The 20,146-nt window shown below is 40.5% G+C and overlaps 1 protein-coding gene across 2 annotated transcripts in view; it reads right to left on the bottom strand.

Annotated features, from left to right (window-relative positions):
- Positions 1-15,831, bottom strand: part of USP25 (ubiquitin specific peptidase 25) — a 160,017-nt gene extending 144,186 nt beyond the window's left edge. The window contains exon 1 of one of the 2 annotated variants that reach the window (XM_030806028.1): positions 15,384-15,831. In XM_030806028.1, coding sequence (XP_030661888.1) covers positions 15,384-15,428 — 45 coding nt within the window. In that variant the 5' untranslated portion in view covers positions 15,429-15,831. The remainder of the gene's footprint in view (positions 1-15,383) is intronic. The other variant, XM_012501904.2, reaches the window with a different exon arrangement.
- Positions 15,832-20,146: the final 4,315 nt, after the last annotated feature.

The following is a 20,146-nucleotide window of genomic DNA, read 5'->3' as shown; positions in this document are numbered from 1 at the left end:
GGTGGGCGGATCACCTGAGGTCACAAGTTCAAGACCAGGCTGGCCAACATGGTGAAACCCTGTCTCTACTAAAAATACAAAAATTAGCTGGGCGTGGTGGTGCATGCCTGTAATCCCAGCTACTCGGGAGGCTGAGGCAGGAGAATCGCTTGAACCTGGGAGGTGGAGGCTGCAGTGAATGAGATCATGCCATTGCACTCTAGCCTGGGCAACAAGAGTAAAACTCCGTCACAAAAAAAAAAAAAAGAAAGAAAAAGAAAAAGGTTAAAGTACTAACCATAAAAGTAAATTAAACAATCAATATTAAAATACTTCAACTTCAAAGAAACTGTTAAGAAAATGCAAATACAAGCCACGCATTGGGAGAAAGTATTTGTAATTACATATACAGGATAAAAGACACCCAAAATATAAAGAATTCCTACAACTCAACAGCAAGAAGATAACCCAACTAAGAAACTGGGAAATAATCTTCACATGTTAAAAAGAAGACATAAAAATGGTCAATAAGGAAAAGACAGAGGCCCTGGGTTACTAGTAGCTCTCCAGCAACAACCCCTGCCTGCCTCCCACACCTCCCTCTCCCCAACCATAAAAGACGCCCCTGCTTAGAAGCTTAAGGCAGAACAGCATCAGCACTCAGGAAAAGAAGGAGGGGGAAGGGAGGGGAGAATAGGAGAGAGGAGAAAGAGAGGGAGTAGGGTGGCGGTGGGGATGGAGGCCGTGGCCCTAAAGTGGTTAGTCAGCCCTCTTGCTTTAGACAGCAAACTGAGAGAATTCTACCCACTCTTCTGCTCATGCAAGAAATGCTTGGAAGAGCATTTACTTTCATTCAAAAGCTGCAGACCTGGCCAGGTGCGGTGGCTCACGCCTGTAATCCCAGCACTTTGGGAGGCTGAGGCAGGTGGATCACCTGAGGTCAGAAGTTCAGGACTCGCCTGGACAACATGGCAAAACCCCATCTCCAGGAAAAATACAAAAATGAGACGGGTGTGGTGGCAGGCGCCTGTAGTCCCAGCTACTCAGGAGGTTGGGGCAGGAGAATCGCTCGAACCCGGGAGGCGAGGGCTGCCGTGAGCTGAGATCACGCCACTGCACTCCAGCCTGGGCAACAAGAGCGAAGCTCTGTCTCAAAACAACAACAACAATAACGACAACAATAACGACAACAACAACAACAAAACTGCAGACCCTAGGAGGCCGAGGCAGGAAGATCACCTGAGGTCAGGAGTTCAAGACCAGCCTGGCCAACATGGCAAAACCCCGTCATAAAAGTTAGCCAGGCCTGGTGGCGTGCATCTGTAGTCCCAACTACGTGGGAGGCTGAGGCATGACAATCACTTGAACCCAGGAGGCAGAGGTTGCAGTGAGCCAGACTGCACCACTGCACTCCAGCCTGGGTTACAGTGAGACCTTTGTCTCAAAAATAACAACAACAACAGCAACAACAACAAAAAAAAACAAAACTGCAGACCCTAAGGTTTGCCTAAGCCAACACCAAGACGGACAAAAATAATGGCAAACCCCACCAATGTTCACACAGCCCTAGGACCACACCTCCTAGCACAGGACCCCATGACCTGAGGGAGCGGCTCTGATCTCTGTAACCCCAAAGGCCTGAAACCCATACCCACTTTACACCATAGAAACCACAGGGCTGACCAGGGTCATCTTATATGCTGCTTTCAGCTACTCTGCTACAGTTCCACATGTTCAGGTACACTGGTGCTCTCCTGGTGCCACCCAGCAAGAATGGAAATACTGTCAGTTCTGTAAGTTCCACTGTTCTAAGTGACTTCAATTCCTGCCTCACTTGGGAAGAAGCCTAGAAGCCAGTTCTGCGAATCTGCATGATGCTACCAAAATCGGTAGAGAGAGTGTCCACTGGCCCCAGGAGGCCTGCGCAGAGCTGTTTCTGATAGCCACAGTAGACAAATTCCCAGGCAGACAGGGACAGTAGACAAATTCCTAGGCAGGCGCCACAGTAGACAAATTCCCAGGCAGACAGGGACAGTAGACAAATTCCTAGGCAGGCACCACAGTAGACCAATTCCTAGGCAGGCACCACAGTAGACCAATTCCTAGGCAGGTAGGGACAGGTCCCTGGTGAAACCCGACCTTCAAACCAAAGACAGTTTAAAGCCTACCAAGCTGCCGGTTCTAGATATAGATAGAGTCCACAGCTGGAGTGAAAACTTTTCTTTTTGCCTACTCTTTCCCAATTGGTTCTTTCTGAATAATGCTTTTAAACCAAATGAATGTTGCCTTTTCCAAGGCTACCTCCAGCCCACATCTCCTCATTCCAAACCTAAAAGAACCCTGGACTCAACTACAAAGATGGCTACCAGCTTTTGGGGCCCCTCTCACACAGAGGGCTATCCACTTCATGTCCCCTCTCATTGTCAAGAGCTTTTCTGTTGCTCAATAAAATTCCTGTCCACCTTCCTCACTCTCTGGTGTCCACGTACCTCATTATTCTTGGTCACAGGAGAAAAGCCCAGAACTCGCCAAACAGTGGGAACTCGCCAAACGGCTGTAACACGCACCTGGCCAGCTCCTGGAGCTGCAGGCAGTGGGCATGAAACGAGCTGTTACACACTCCCATTTGCTGGACTATGGAAGTGATGAGCTGCGACCCCTCTGGGGGCCCAAACCTCAGGACCCCCCAAACCAGAACCATAATATACCCCCATTCACAAAGCCGTGGGTGGCAAGAACAAACAAGCTCTAACACACCCCCATTCACGGAGCTGTGAGTGGCAGGAACAAGAGAGGGCTGTGGCATTCCCTGGTGGCTCAGACCTCGGGACTCCCCAGGCAGAAGCTATGACACCCCCTTGGGGCTCCACGGTTGCTGCCGTCTCCGAGTTTCTGGGTTCCACCACGTTCCCCTCGTCTGAATACTGGAGTCCAGCTGTGGAAGCCACATGCGGTATACCCGGTCCCGCCATGGGCTGAGCACAGAGTGGCAGTGGTCGTGGGATCTGGACTGGGGATCAGCCGAGAGCAGCCTGCTGGGCCGAGCAGGCAGAGCGAGCCCAGTGAGTGCAAGCAAAGCCTGGGCAGAGGCACTGCTGGCCTTAGAGGTTTCTTGCTGGTGAAGTGGCACCGATAAAATCTTGTGTCACTTCTTCCCTCCAAAAATTGAGGATTTTAAACCTTAGGTAGTGGACCATTTCTTGTTTCCTTTCTTCTGTGTTCATCCTCAGCCCTGCCCAGCTCCAAAGCCTTTCTCCAAAGCCCCATGGGAAAATTTCAGGGCATTCTTGATCAGACACCCAGACCCAGCCCAGAGGCCTCACACGAAGACAAAGAAAACCCCAGAACTTCAGCCCAGTGTTTCTGTAGCTCCGCCTTAACTGAGACATTTGATTATGCATGTATTCTGGCATGAATTAAGACACAAGACTTTTGTATATGTGAATGCACAGTTGGTTTGCACAATGGTGTTACCATAACAAGCCCTGGCCACTAATGGTACATCATTCCCGGCTCCTCTCTGCACACCCCTCCCCAATACATCTACCCCACTTCCGTGAGGATATAGCTCCCAGCTCTGCAGACAATTCTGCCCTGATGACCTAATGACCTCTCACCACACACCACCCATTTCCAGACTGAACAGCAACAACAAAAACCCAACAGATATAGTGGGGTTTTTCCAATTCATTTTCCTCTTCTTCCCTGTCTTCAGACAGATGAAAAACTGTAAAAAAAAAAAAAAAAAAAAAAAAAAAAAAAAAGTATCTTTCTGCCCAATTTCTGTCCAATTTACTTACCTCGCCACAGTTCATCCCACCCCCCTGCAACTGCACCATGTTCTTTTCAAACTTCCAACCCATCTAAAATGTGAAATTATTTTTGTACACTGTGTAATAAAATATGCATCACAAAGATTTCTCATGTATGTGTGCAATTAATTGTTAGAGATAAATTTAATATTTTCTTTGAGGCATGATGAAACGAGTTCCCATTTTTCAGCAATGTACCTTTTTATCAGGTGTTAGTTTAAACAAGCAAACAAAAAAAATTGTGCAATCTCAATTTGTTTTGTGAACATATTAGCACTTGGTCCTGCAGTGTTTTACCCTTAGCTACATCTCTGACATTTTTGCCATTTTAAGACTTGGAAGAATGCAGCTATTGTGATTGCTATCATGTAGGAATGTTAAAACTGGATAATGTATGAGAAGCAATGTTAAAAAAATCATCCTCAAACTGGCCAACAAGCACATGAAAGATGTCCAAAATCATTAGTCCTTAGGGAAATATACGATTACTACCACAATGAGGTACACTACATATTCACTGAATGGCTAAAACATAAAAAATTAAAAATGCCAGGTATTGGCAAAAATGTAGACCACCTGAAATTCTCCTACATTGCTAATGAGAATGTACAATGATACAATCAATTTGGATAACAATTTAGTATTATAACAATTCTACACCTATGTATTTGCCCAAGAGATACAGAAATGTGTCTCAAAGACCTGCTTACAAATGTACACATAACATTATAGATGGGTCAAAAACTGGAAAAAAAACAAAAGTACATCAAAAGGTACATGAATACACAGATGTGAGAATATTTATATAATATTACTCCATAGTAAAAAGAAACATTGATACATGCAATAAAACATGGCTGAATCTCAACAGCATTTTGCTAAGCAAAAGCAGTCAGATGCGAGAAAAAAAAAAAAAAAATCGGTATAAACAAATCTATGTGAAGACCCAGAACAGCCAAAACTGATCTACAGTAATAAAAATCAGATCAACAGTTGCCTGAAATAATGAGGGTGTTGATAATAACGAGAAAGGTGATACAGGACAAATTTTGTGGAGTGACAGAAATGTTCTGTATGGCCAAATTCATCAAATTATACACTTTCAGTGTAAATCATACCACGATAACATTAACCTGAAAAAAGTCAAGACAGCAGTAGTGTGGGGGCAGGGGGTGGTGTAGAAAAGAGGGACAGTATGAATGAGGAACAAATTTCCAGGACAATAAGATATTCTATTTCGTGTCTAAAATAGCACAAAGAATAGTAATCTTAATATATTTAAGTTGCACCTAAGTTTTCATATGCTATGGTTAGCCCCCCCAAAAAAATCCTATAGGAATTATTAATACACAAATACACACGCACACACCAAAAAAAAAAAAAAAAAAACAGCCAGAAAGAAACAAGAAGATTACAACTTTAGCACGTACAATCATTTTCCAACTCCCTAATGCATCAATTCAACTTATTTGCGCCCCCAGGAGTAAGAGGGGCAAGTATCCCACCTAGCCACCTGAAGCTTTGGGTTTCCATAGAGATGCTGGCCAGAAAAGCCTGAGGGAGGAGACAGCTCCTCTACAAGGAAACATGTTGCTGCATTGATGGAGAGAAACACCTGAAACAAAAAAAACAATGTCTGTTCAAAGACCCTGCTTCCATACTAAATTTGGTGTATTGTGATAATTCAATCCCTAAAGGACCCTGCAGTCAATTTACACAGTGCTCAAGGCACTTTCATCTTTAAGAATACTAATTAACTTCAACCAGTGATCCTCAAACATTAAGTGCAGAAGAATAATCTGAGATTCTTGTTAAACATGCTTTAGCCCAACCCTCAACATCTTGAAACAATAGGTCTAGGGTGAGGCACAGAAGTCTGCACTTTTAGCAAGCACTACAGATAATTAAGACAGTCCACAAAAACCATATTATAAGAAACTCTGATCTAAACCTATAGTAACAAGACTAAGGAAAATATTGCTGGGCATTTAAAATATCCAGCAGTTCAGAGAACCAAAAACTAAAAATAAAGCAGATGGTCTGTACTGAAGCAGAGTTAATCAAGGGGCAAAAAAGAGAAAAACTGAAAAATTACTTATTACATACACAAAACAAGATGTCATGACAAGGATGATGTCCTTGGAAATTAATTAAAGTCTGCCAAAATAAATGCAAGGCCTCATCCTTTTATAAATTCAACTTTCACATCATCTACTTGCTCACATTATACAGTGACATTCCTAAACTCACTTTCACAAGCCAAATTTGGTCCTTCATACATAATAAAAGTCAGTGATTATATTGTAGGAAAAACACAGGCCACTGCTGCAGGTCAGTGCTTAAAGCAATTCTATGACATTAGAGAGTAAAATTATGCCACTGCCAGGAGAAGAAAGACCCTGTAGCCACCCTACTCTAAGCACATAAGGGAAGAAATCAATTGTGGAGTGGCCCCTGGAGAAGGAAATTAGTGAGGGCCACTAATACAAAAAAAAAAGTGTCCTGCCTGACTTCACAGTTCCTAGGATGATAGAGAAGAGACTGACAAACTACCGGCACCCCTCCACCACCACACCCAGGATACCTAGGGTGAAAGCTTAAACAAAGGTCACCAGTACCCAAAGAAAAAATACACACAAGCATCACAATTGAAAATACTACAGTATCTTTTAGTTAAACAGAACCTACTTTGTAAATCTGCACAACTAACACATGTAAATATTTCAGAAATGCATGAGATACAAAAGCAGGTAACTGCCTTTTTAGATCAGCAATACCACCAACAAAATACTCATTGTCATCACTTCTAATCAATATTTATTGGAAGTATTTGCTAGTACAGGAAAAAAATGAAAGTACAGGCACAAAAACTGAAATTATACATAAAACTTTTTAATCATGATGTAGCAGGATGAGCCGCAGACAAAACTCCTCAGACACCGAGTTAAAGGAGGAAGGGGTTTATTCGGCGGGGGACATCAGCAAGACAGCAAGACTCCTGTCTCAAGAGCCGAGCTCCCGGAGTGAGCAATTCCTGTCCCTTTTAAGGGCTCCCAACTCTAAGAGGGTGGGTGTGAGAGGGTCACGATCGAATGAGCAAGCAGGGGGTATATGATTGGGGGCTGCATGCACCGGTAGTTACATCGGAACAAAACAGTATAGGGATTTTCACAGTGTCTGTGCAATGTCTGTAATCTATAGATAACATAACTGATTAGGTCAGGGGTCGATCTTTAACTACCAGGCCCAGGTTGTAGCCCTGGGCTGTCTGCTTGTGGATTTCATTTCTGCCCCCATTTCTTTGGGGGCAGAAATTGGACATAAGACAATATGAGGGGTGGTCTCCTCCCTTAATGATATGATCTTTTACATAGAAAGTACAAAATTGTCTCTGGAAAAGGTATTAGAAACATTTAGCAAGGTGGCTAGATATAAAATTAATATACAAAAGACCACTGCATTTGCATACACCAGTAACACATTTTTAAAAGCACTCAGAAATTATCAACTACCTGAAACAAAAGATGTACAATAATTTTGTGTTAAATTATAAACCATACAAGAGATATTAAACATGACCTAATAAAAATAGAAGTATATCCTGCTCATCCTGTATCATAAAGATGTTAATAATCCCAAATTGATCTACAGATTCAATCAAATTAATCAAAAAGACAGAGGATTTGAGAGAATTTGGTATGATCATTCTAAAATTTCTAAGGAAAAGTCAAGTGTTACTTCTGAAAAAAAGGAACAAAGGCAAAGAACTTTCTTTTCCAGTATGAGAGATTATTCTAAAGCAACAACAATGAACACAGGATGATATTCACAAAATGAATGATGAAAAAGAATGAGTCAAGGCAAGGGAAAAAAAATTTTGCACTAAGCTTTTGTATATATGACAAAGATGGCATATCAATTCAGTAGAAGAGAGCATTAACTTTTCAATACAGCGAGGATAACAAAAGAAATTTTTTAAATCATTTACAGGTTGCACATACCAAAACTCCAAGCCAGAAATAAGAAAGGCTCCACAATTTGAAAACTCCAAATTTTTTGAGCACCAACAAGATGTTCAAAGGAAATGCTCACTGGCTTATTTCAGATTTCAGATTTTCAAATTTAGGATATTTACCCAACCCAGGTAAGCAAAATACAAATATTCCAAAATCTGAAGGAGAAAAAAGGTCCAAAATCCAAAACACTTCTGGTCCCAAGCATTTTGGATATGAGAGACTCAATCTGTATATGATGAAAATAAAACTGTATCCCTGCCTCACATACAAAACTCAAGCACAGATGAAAAAGGGTCTAAAATGTTGCAAATATAACTTTAAAACTCTCAGTTAAAAATACAGACGACTACCTTCTAGATATTGTAGCAGGGAAAAGTTCTTAAAATTTTTAAGTTAAAACAACTAACATTAAAAAAAATACCTTCAGCCATTCATATAGACACAACAAACCAACAGGAAGATGAACAGAGGATTCAAGATGATAATCTCAAATGAAAGTAAAGGGATAGGATAAGGGATATAGGTTATTATCGAAGTTCCAGCTTTTGTTTTAAATAGGGGGTTCGTGTGTGTTTATTATTTAAAATAAGCAATTTAACAAATAAATGAAAACATATTTGCAGGAAGAGCTGATCATAAGACAACTGGTAAAATTAATTCAATTATGTGTACTTCAGAACCAAACTAAAAATATACATTATTAAAAACAAACTCTTTGTAAACTATCTGACCACATATAAGGGTAGTAAATACAGAACTGGCATTACAAAAATAATAATCTAGATAATCAAATTAAAAAGCTACCACAGCATACAGGACAAAAAGGGAGAGAAGAAACATTTGAAGCCAGGAAGAAAGATAAGTGACGTATAAAATCCAAATAATGTAGTTTTAAATGAAGATGAGGAAAAGAGTTGAAGAAAAATTCCTGAGAACACAGATTTCAGATGTAAAATCCTAGGCAGGATCATTAAAAAGATACATACATAAACACATGAGAGTGAAATTTATGAACTCTTAAAAACAAAGAGTAAAATCTTACAAGGTAACACAGAGAGTTAACTTATCTGAAAAAAAAAAGCAGAGTGACATTAAACCATCAAAAAGCATTATACAACAGACCAAAAAACACAGTTAAAATTAAATAGTTAATGTAAAAAAACTAGCTACTAATAATGCATCTGCAACACTAAGAAAATTCATCACCTAGAATTACAATTCTATATTATCCCAACAAAACTAGGAATACCATAAGAAAAAACATGGTAAAATGTCTTACCTAATTTGGGGCAAATAGGTGGAAAAAAAGTTAATTTTTTATATTATCGAAAAAAGCTATTAATGTTTTATATCACCAAAATTTTATATTATAAAAATATATTTGTTTAAAATTAAAAGAGCCAAAATTGAAAAGAAAACTTTAAAGACAGGGTAGGAGTGGTGATACAATGTCTATCCATCAAAACTGAATGGAGAAAACAAGACTAATAAATGGATAATCAGATGACAATAAAAAGATTAAATTTATCAGTTATCACCATATGTGCATGGTTAAACTCAAAAAGACAAAAACACAAGTTTGGATTGGATCCATTAGAAATACAAAGAGAAACTGCCCAGCACTTTGGGAGGCCAAGGCAGGCTGATCACTTGGGGTCAGGAGTTTAAGACCAGCCTGGCCAACAGGACAAAACCCTGTCTCTAGTAAAATTACAAAAAGTAGCTGGGCGTGGTGGTGTACACCTGTAGTCCCAGCTATTTGGAAGGCTGAGGCAGGAGAGTTGCTTGAACCTGGGAGGCAGAAGTTGCAGTGAGCTGACACTGCACCACTGCACTCCACCCTGGGTGAGAGAGCAAAACCTCGTCTCAAAAAAAAAAGCAAGAAATAAGATCAGCATCTGGCAAACACTACTGACAACAAAACAAGCAGGGATAAAAAAAAATGGCATGTCTATATACATATATATATGTACATACATACACACACACACACACACACACACACACAGATTTAGGACAAAACTTTAGACCAATAAATACAGAAACCTAAATGAAATTTAGAATTTTCTAGAACTAAAAAAACTTTTAAAATTTGACCCTAGAAAACATAGAAAATTTAAAAGACAATAAGCAAAATTTGGAAACTTTACCTAAAATTTGCTCTAAATGAGCAGCTCAGCCCTGATATAGTCATGTTCACCAAATCTTCAAAGTAACGAGTACTTCAGTTGAACACTATCTAATTTTTCAAATCAAAAAAGATCATACACCATCAATTTTGAATGACTCAACATAATCCTACACTAAACAATTCCAAAAGCACAGGAAAACACAGAAAGCCTTCTAATCATTTTATGAGCTAACCTTATCTTAATAGCCCTCATGGGCACACCAAACCTTGTAACCAATCTCATTAAAGAATCCAAGGAGGACTGGTTCCAGGACCCCCAAAGAGGCCAAAATCTGCGCCCCTTATATAAAATCAAATCAAAATCAATACAAATATAAAATGCAAATCAAAATCAAGTCCCTTATATAAAATGGTATAATATTTGCATGTAACTTACACATCCACACATCCTCCAGCATACTTTAAATCATTTCTAGATTACTTATAATACCTAGCACAATGTAAATGCTACATAAATAGTTGTTATACTGTATTGTTAGGGAATAATGACCAAAATGAGACGGTACATGTTCAGTACAGATGCAACAATGCTTTTTGTTTTCCAGAATATTTTCAATCCACAGCTGGTTGAACCTATGGATTCAGAACCTGTGGATACAGAAGGCCAATTGTATACCAAATTCTAGGTTTAAATGTATTACATTAAATATAGAAATATATTAAAATAGTAAAGCAACATGACCAAATGGGGTTTTATCAGGAATTCAAGGACAGCCAAAACGATACAACATTGCGGTTAAGAGCAGGGGCTTGTGTATCACATGATTTTTGAGTTTATCCGACCCTTAATACATACTAGAGATGAAATGTTGCTTTAGTTCTCCAATACTGTTTCTTAAGCTTCAATAAGAAAGGAGAAAAATAGTACTCACTTCATAAGGTGGTTGGAAAGATTAAATGAAAAAAGTTTGTAAGAAGACTCAGCACAGTGCCTTACATGGATTATATGGTAAATATTCATATATCTTATGTACAAATGGTTCTTATATTACTGACATATAAAATATCATTCACTGCAAAGAAAAAGACATGACAGTCAACATCTAAATCTAGTTTTGAAACATTTATAAAACTTAGGAATGTAAGAAAATTTCCATATTATAAGGAAACAATATATAATAGAAACTAACAAATTGTAGTAGCATTCTGTAATCTTAAAGTAATAAGTGGTAAAAATAATGACAAGAAAGAGGTCAGAATATTAAGTATTTGTAAAGGATATGGACTGTATACATATAATATTGAAGAAAATCGACAAAATATTTATTAGAAATGATGTGAATTCATTTAAAAGGCTGGATACAATGTGAGTATACAAGTCAAAATTAGGTGTGAAAAGAAAGAATAAGAAAAGGAATAAACAGCTGGAAACCTCTCTCTCTGCCCAAATCAAGTCTTATACTAATAATAAGATAATCAACTGATTCCTAATAAAGAATATCCCCCTTTATGTAACATTTAAAGTGATTTAAGTAATGTTAACTATCAAATGCTGCATGGTGCAGTTTTACAACCTTAGATAATCCTAAATTAGAAAATACACGTTATTTTAAGTAAGAAATTTACCCTGAACCCAGTCTGCATTGTTTTTCAAGTTTTAACTCTTGAACTTGGTTAATCTATGACAACCTTCCCACCTAACCCTCATCTTTCGAGGAATTCAGTGAAAGTTGACTGCAGATCTGTTAGATTCCTCTGCCTCCATTCTATACTACTTTTTTATTCTCCTTATACAGAACACTTGCTTAGGACCATTAAACAATCTAAAGAAGTTGCTAAAGTTTAAAGCCTTAACATACTACTGTTAACATACTAATATTACAGCTTTAAAAGAACCTTCAGAAGCACTTAATGACTTGCCCAAGGTGACAAAAAGGTGGTTGAGATCTATCCCACATCCTGTCTTTCACTACCACTGCCTATTCTCCTAGCATGAGCAGTTTTTCAAACTTTCATTGTTTTGTTTTGGTTTTTTGTTTTTTTAAGATGGAGTCTTGCTCTGTTGCCCAGGCTGGAGTGCAGTGGCACGATCTCGGCTCACTGCAACCTCCACGTCCCAAGTTCAAGCGATTCTCCTGCCTCAGCCTCCTGAGTAGCTGGGATTACAGGCATGTGCCACCACGCCTGGCTAATTTTTGTATTTTTAGTAAAGACTGGGTTTCACCATGTTGGTCGGGCTGGTCTCGAACTCCTGACCTCATGATCCGCCCGCCTCACCTTCCCAAAGTGCTGGGATTACAGGCGTGAGACACCGCGCCTGGCCATTTTGTTTTAAGAGACGGGGTGTCATTTTGTTGCCTAGGCAGGTTTTGAACTCCTGGCTTCAAGTGATCCTCCCATCTCAGCCTCCCAAAGTGCTGGGATTAATGCATGAGCCACCATGCCCAGCCTCATTGTTTCTCAATAATTTTTAAATTTCAAGATTCAGTTAGGAAACAAAGTACTACATTCCTTTTGGAAACCATTCACTTATTTCATTCATCACATATTTGCTGAGTCCTACTATGTGTAAAGAACTGTTCTAAGCCCTAGAGTGAAACAATATATTTTATTCAACTCAGAAGGATACATTTAATGTAAATAGCATCCTGTTCATTTCACTCTATAAATTAATTTGGTCCCTGGGAGCAAACCTCCTCCCAATAATAACTGCCCTAAAGAATCCTAGCTTGGTTCATCTGGTTAGATAGATTGGGGGGGGCCACCGTGGAGTATCCTCATTTGGAACTTGAATCTATGTATCACATTTCTGAAATCTAAGGCTCCTACACTTTGGTAAATATGAAGCACAAAGCCTGAAGATATATGTCCAAAACCAAAATTATCATAGAATTTAACTAATCTGCTGCCAACTGCACCTCACCTGAAATATCTAAACCTCAGAAAAGCAGCTTTCTGCAGTTTTACTACATCTCCTAAGTCCCTGGGTTGGCCAAACTCCAGCAATCAAGCAAAGAACACATCAAAAGGGAAAGGCGGCCCCTTGCCTCATCACACTACATTGTGACAAAGACTAATGAATTCTACAGGCGAACCAAAAAATCATGAAAGTTTTGTGTAGTGTGGTGCTGCAAATAACAAAAAAACTTACATCCATCTACAAAACACAAGTTTAAAAAATCCTGAAAATATAGGAAACCATTCCGACTACCAAAATACAGCTATTTACTTAAAATTTAAAAACACATATGTATACACAATTTTTTAAGGTGAGAAGGAAACTGGCTAAAATGTTGGCTATGCAATATACACTACACACCTCTCCTTTTAGATAACCCATAAACTGTCTGAGTAAAAACAGACTTTCACTTTTGTTTCTTCTAAGTGTGAAGTTCACTTCCTAGTTACCAGCTTTAAGTCCGCTTCCTGGTTACTAGCTTGACGGATTTAAATCTGTCAACTTATTGAGGTAGATGGTTTATTTATATCCATATAAATATTTTTTAATAGTTCTAATATGAGTAACAAAGTAATCGTGTACTAATATGGAAAGCAAACACATTTAAGTGTTTCTTTTGTAAAACAATCTAAACATTATAGAAGTATAAAAGTTGCTCTACAAAAATCCCCAATAACAATGAAATGATCTAAAACACACCCATACTAAAAATAGCATCATAATGATAATATTTTGAATTAACTACTACTCCCTTTGTGTGGGGAGGGGATTCATTAAAGTAGGAAATTGGACTCGACAGCCAAGATCACTTTCGTTAACTTGATTCTTGATTCTACAATTTTATGCATAACCTCTGAACCATGCAATAGAGCCTGCATAGTTATTTAATGCAGTTTAGTCAAAATCAAATGAAAAAAAAAAAAATCCCAAACTTACAAAGTTCTTCCCATTGTTCAAACTTAGGAGATGTGAAAAATTTGTATTTCTCACTTTGAAACAGACTTTAATATTCAACACTGAAGACGATTATAAACAAATGGTACCATACATATTAAATATGGCTTAGCATTCACATGACCATGTGCTCTTTCCTATGCCTTAAGTCTTTAAAAATTGAACTTGAAGGTATTCAAAATAGAACAGGGAGGATTAGGAAGTAAACTCTTTTAAATTCTCATTATTAAATCTTGAATTATTTCACTGTAAATAAAGTGCAGTGTGCAATATCCTTCTAACTTTACCAGTAATATCAACTAACATACAAGTCTCAAAAACAACTTTCCCAACGTTCCTAAAATAACAATGCACTATCCTTGCTTTCCAAACTTCTTGAGTATCTTCGATCATTTTAAAGCAGTATCATAAAATTCTAAAAATAATCCCAAAGCAAAAATTTAGCAGGCTGTATGTAGACAGCCCATTTTAGAACAGGTCTTATTCTAAAGTCAAGCACAGGTAGAATATTGCTACACCAAAACTACAACAGGGTGGGGCGTTCATTACTCACCCAGATAAACCAAACATAACTCTGGTGGTTGATCACAGTAAACCCTAACTGTCCCCGTAATTCCGACACGACTAAGGCACGGTTTACTCTTTTGCCCAAAATGCTTTTCACGCAAACGAAAAATTAAAAAAAGAAATTAAGTCATGGCCAACTACTCTTCAGAACATGGTGCAAGCCATGATAGTGCACTTAAGATTCTGAAAGCAAAATCTAAAACAGCAGAATGATCTCTTACTATTCACTTTGAAGATATAAAGTTTCACAAACAGTTTTTTAATTGTTTTCTTTAGTGAGTGACCATTTGAATGTGTGACTGATGCAAGAGTAAAGGGTGAAGGAAAGAACAAGGTCAAACTTAGGGGACAAAAAATTCCTGGAATAACATGGCCAGAAAGGTTTCCTCTCTTAGGGACGGTTTCTATACTGGAAAAAAAAAAAAAAAGGAAAAGAAGAAGAAGAAAGGGAAGCCTTAAAAGGAAAAGAAACCAAGCAAACCACCTACTTCTAGAGTCCACCTGGTCAACACGCCTGCCCCGCAAGGCAGGTAATTCGATTTTGGTGGAGACCGTTTTGCAAAATAGCAGGCCTGGTACACTACTACCTTTGAAAGACAAAACCGGTTCAGAAAGGATGACAACTGGCTATTATTTCTTATTTAAGGGGAGAGAATAAAGTTTCATTAAGAAGCCACACAGAGCACTGTAGGAATGTGAGGGTCGCTCTCAATACCTGGCACCGTCTGCTACGGGAAAACAATCGGCAGAAGGAAGTGGATTGAAGCCCGCAAACTACACTCTGCTTCCCATACGCAGCTGGGCACTGGGCGCGACGCCCCCGAGGCGATGGGCAGGGGCCGGGGGTGACGGGAGAGGAAGCCGGGGAAGGCGGCGGCGGCGAGGCCGGGGGGCCCGGCCGCGGCGGGAGAGGACAGCCAGTCGGAAGGAGGAGTGGGGCCCGCCGGCTCGCGGGCTCGCCTCACCTTCTGCGCCGCGCTCTGCTGCAGCACGTTCTGCTCCACGGTCATGGCCCCCGCGGCGGCGGCGGCGGTGGCGCCCGGCTCCTCGCGCCTCCGCCGGCCCTGGCTGCCGCGCTCCGCCGAGCTCCAGGGAGCGGCGCGGACGGCCGGGGAGGACAGCGCCCCCGCCAGCCAGGCGCGAAAGCGATGGAGGCCGGCGTGCGCGGGCACCGCGGGCAGGCGGCGGAGCGCCGATTGTGAGGGCCACGGCGGCCGCCTCACGTCTCCACGCGGCCCGCCTCAGCGCCGCTCGTCCGCGGCGGCCCGGGCCATGAGCGGGCGGAGGACGCCGGGGCACGGGAGAGCGTGAGCCAGTCGGGCGGCGTCACGCGTTCGCGCGCTCCTTCGCTGGCGGCTTGCGGGCTGCTTTGGGGAAGGGAGAGAGGGGACGGAGGGAGCGGCCGCCCGGAATGGCGTTGTCCTCCTCCCTCCGCGAGTCCTCCTCCCTCCCCTCCCCCACGCGCCGTCCCCGCCTCCGCCCGGCGGCTCCTCCCCCGCAGAGCCCCGCCCGCCGGCCGCCCTAACCCTACATTGTGACCCTCCGGGCGGCGGGGCGGGGCCGCCATAGAGCCCCGCCCCTCCCGGCGCGGGCCTGGCGTTCCCGGGTGGGGCGAGGGCGCGCCTGACTGCCTGGGCCCAGGAGCCGCCCCTGCGGCAGGTTGCGCGACGCTGGCGCTGGGCTTCGGGAAGCACGGCTGGAGGCCAGAGGGCAGCGTTCCTCTCTGCGCCCAGGGCTTGTCGGATCCCTAGCTTGCCCAAAGCCTCCAAAGCAAACATTTCCATCCATGCCCATAACGTCCCAAAACTACGTAGGGTCCCGAACTCCGGCCCCTTTCTATGTCACGCGTTCTCTCCCCTCGCCTTTCTAGGAATTTCACAAGCCTGAACTTGCCTGAAGGGAAAAGTCAAATAAGCAAAGGGTTGCCAGAAATCTTTATGCTGGGAAGTACTTTTCTCCTTAACTAATCATTACGTAAATGAATATAGACATTTTCTATCTACTTCATTCATTCAAATATGTGTCAGTCACTGCTAGGCTCTGGAAAAATGAAGTTTATCTTCCCAAGACTTAATATAAATGAAATAGGATCTATCTAGCAAACAACCTTACAAAAATATCACTGCCTAATGATACATAATTCTAATATCCCAGTTGCCAAATTAAGCAAACAATTAACTACCATGCATGGAATGCTTGACTATATATGGAATTGTAAGGAAAATCTAACATTAAGAAAGCAATCTCTAGCCACAAAAATATCTCGAGTTCCAGGAGCTAATCTGGGAACGGAGGTGAGAGTGCAGCAGTGTGAGGAGAGAAATTATCAATGCATATTGTCACAAATAGAATACACTTGAAAATCCGGGTATAATTTTTAATCCAATGACAAGGAAAGCAAGCTTGGCAAATGCTAATTGAAATAGTATGTGGTGTTACTTAATAATCATGGATTATAGTAGCTCTTAAGGCTTTGTAACAGTTCTGTGCACTTTACAACCATCTTTGATCTGCAGCTCGGATGTCTTGAACCACCTGTTGTCACCTTTTCCTTGAAGCTTCATATTTGTTGACTCATTTGATATTTAACAAATTGCAAATCTTATTGTATTAATATCCTATGTCGTTTCTAAAGGAAATGAAAAGTCATGAAACGGTTGGAAACAGAAATTTAGGAATACTGTCACATCTCTAATCTCACGTATCAATTTTTTTGTAACTCTGAAACCTAAGGAGGGTGACCTGTCAAAGAGAGCTTATTAAAACCCATTTTTCTTCATTTATAGATCAAAGTTTCTTCTTTTCTTTATATACTAACTTCATGTTTCTCCATGTGAGGATTTTGGTTTTTTTGTTTGTTTTTTAGGAATCAGGCTCATACATTTGAATTCAAGAAAATTAAATTTAACATAAAAATCTAGTAATCTAGTACCATGGGGGGAAAAATATTGCCAGATACTAAAGTTTAATTTCAAGAATTTGGCAATACAACTTTTCTCTGAGTTAAATTTGTTACTTCCATACAAAAAAAAAAGATCTTACAATAGATATCATCAAATAGAGCTTTTATAAGGTAGACCTATTTGCCCACTGAGACCATTCATTTTCAGCTTACTTCTGATGGTTTCCTACTTACTCAGCATTTTTTAAAATATTTTTGACTGTTGTACTGAAGAACATTGAGAAGAAAATTTCAAGTTTCCTCACAGGCATTCCTTTTTAGAAGGCTTACAATTGGGATGAATAATTAGAGAAATTTGAGAAATTGAAATAAATTGGCACAGAAAACCCATCGCTGGGATTTCCTAACTCATTTTTTAAATTTGCCCCATGACAATTATGTTGTATGAGTCAGCTTTAATATGCATGTTTGTTGGAATTATGTATCCTCAAGATATTATTTAATAACTTCTGAACTGCTGCATTACTCTATGTTGTTGACATTCAGGTTAAAAATGTTAAGTGACATATTTCATATAATATGAAATATTTTGTGTGTAACAATGCTGTGGTTTGAATCTATCCCCCCAAAAACCGTGTGATGGAAACTTAATCCCCAATGCAACAGTGTGGAGGTGGGGCCTAATAAGAGGCGATTAGGTTATGAGAGCTCTGACCTCATGAATTAATTAATGGTGCTATCACAAATGTGCAGTCACTATCAAAACGGCAGTTTCCTTATAAAAGGGCTAGTTTGGCTCCCTCTTGCCTCTTTCTCTTTTCCTTTCCTTCCCTCTCTCTCTTTCTCCCCTTCTCTTAGCTCTTCCACCATGATACAGGAGGAAGGCCTTCACCAATTGCCGGCCCATCCATCTTGACCTTCCCTGCCTCCAGAACTGTGAGCCAACACATTTCTGATCATTATCAATTACCCATTCAAAGGTATTATGTTGTAGCAGCATAAAATAGACTAAGACAAACTCCAAGACTATTTTTCTGTTTTGGGTCAAAATGTTATTTCTAGCAATACTCAGTATTGTATTTTATATGTCAACTAAGAAAATTGGTATTCTTCTGCCTTAGGTCTCTTTAGAAAGGGTTTAAAAATCCATTTCTGGATACCGAAAGTTTACCATATTGCCAAAACACATTTGTAGGATTTTTCTTTGTTTCCCCGCTAGCTGGTGTTGAGCTCCTGGGCTCAAGGAATCCTCCTGCCTCAGCCTCTCAAGTAGCTACCTGGGATTACAGGCACGTCAACAAAGAATTGTTGAATCCGTGGAGCAGATTTAGATAATTTCCATTACGAAAGAGTGGTTTTAAATCTACTACAATGAGGATCTGAATTATTTTCCTCCTTTAGGAGTGTTGGCATTCTGGGATAATTTTATTTCCACCAATAAGAAAACAATAAGCAGGCTGGGCATGGTGGCTCACCTCTGTAATCCCAGCACTTTGGGAGGCCAAGGTGGGCGGATCACCTTAGGTCAGGGGTTCAAGACCAGCCTGGCCAACATGGCAAAACCCTGTCTTTACTAAAAAATACAAAAATTAGCTGGATGTGGTGGCAGGCGCCTGTAATCCCAGCTACTTGGAGCCTGAGGCAGGAAGAATTGCTTGAACCTAGGAGTCGGAGGTTGCAGTGAGCCGAGATGTGCCATTGCACTCCAGCCTGGGTGACAGAGCAAGACTCCATTTAAAAAAGCAAAAAGAAAAGAAAACAATAAGCAATCATTTAAAGAGGAGGTTTCTATGATGTCATAATGGTACTATTCAGCAATCAGGTGTTCATAGATTACAACCTGCACAAGAGTACTGTCTGCCTAATACATGCACAATAAAATGCTTATTGAATTAAGTGGGCAGCCATGAAGGAGAGAAAACAAATGTATTTGTGCTTTTGTGGTGCTCATCTAACTCTAACTTCTCATTCCAAGTGGATAGCTTTGTGGTCCTGGCAGCCCTGCCGTATTATTCTATATGACAAAGTGTGTCATTATCAGTTTCTCCAGCCCTCAGTAGTGCCTCACATTCTGAGGGATTCTAGATGTTGCTTCTTTGGTATTGTATTAGTTGTCCATGCTGCCATAACAAAATACCACAGATTGGGTGTCTTGAAAATACAGAAACATATTTTTTCACAGCTCTGGACACTGGGACTTCAAGATTAAGGTGCCAGCAGGGTTTTCTCCCGCAGCCTCTCTGTTTGCCTTGCAGATGGCCACCCTCTCACTGCCTCTTTCCATGGTCTGTGTGTGCCCACAGTATCTCTTCATCTTCTGCTGAGGACATAAATCATACTTGATTTCAGCCCCACCCAGATGGCATCATTTTAACTTAATAACCCCTTTAAAGACTTTGTTTTCAAATATAATTACATTCTGAAGTGCTAGGGTTTAGAACTTCAACATATGAATTTTAGAGAGACAAAATTCAGCCCGTAACAGTCATATTCAATCTGTTTTACTTAATCCTATGCTTCATACTTTTGTGCCATCAAATATATTTTTTCATGCCCCATCCTGTAACTTCGTAGATTGGTAAGAGATGCATTAGCACATTAAAGGATAGTACCTGCACACATTTTCTGCCAGTATTGGCACTTCCAGTTAGAATCATTTTGGGGGAAAAGAGTTTTGTTCATTGAAAAGCAATCTAGTCTAATGTGCTTTGCAAGGTCTACTTAGAAAGTAAGGACTATGGAGAAACAGCTACAATGTATCAACTGAGAGCCAGTGCAAAAGCGTATTATTTCTAGCCTGCGTCACTTGCTTTCACTTACCTTGAA

Source organism: Nomascus leucogenys, chromosome 25, assembly GCF_006542625.1.
Source record: "Nomascus leucogenys isolate Asia chromosome 25, Asia_NLE_v1, whole genome shotgun sequence".
Lineage (NCBI taxonomy): Eukaryota > Metazoa > Chordata > Mammalia > Primates > Hylobatidae > Nomascus > Nomascus leucogenys.
The sequence above is the reverse complement of the archived record's forward strand: the minus strand, read 5'-3'. Positions and strand labels throughout refer to the sequence as shown.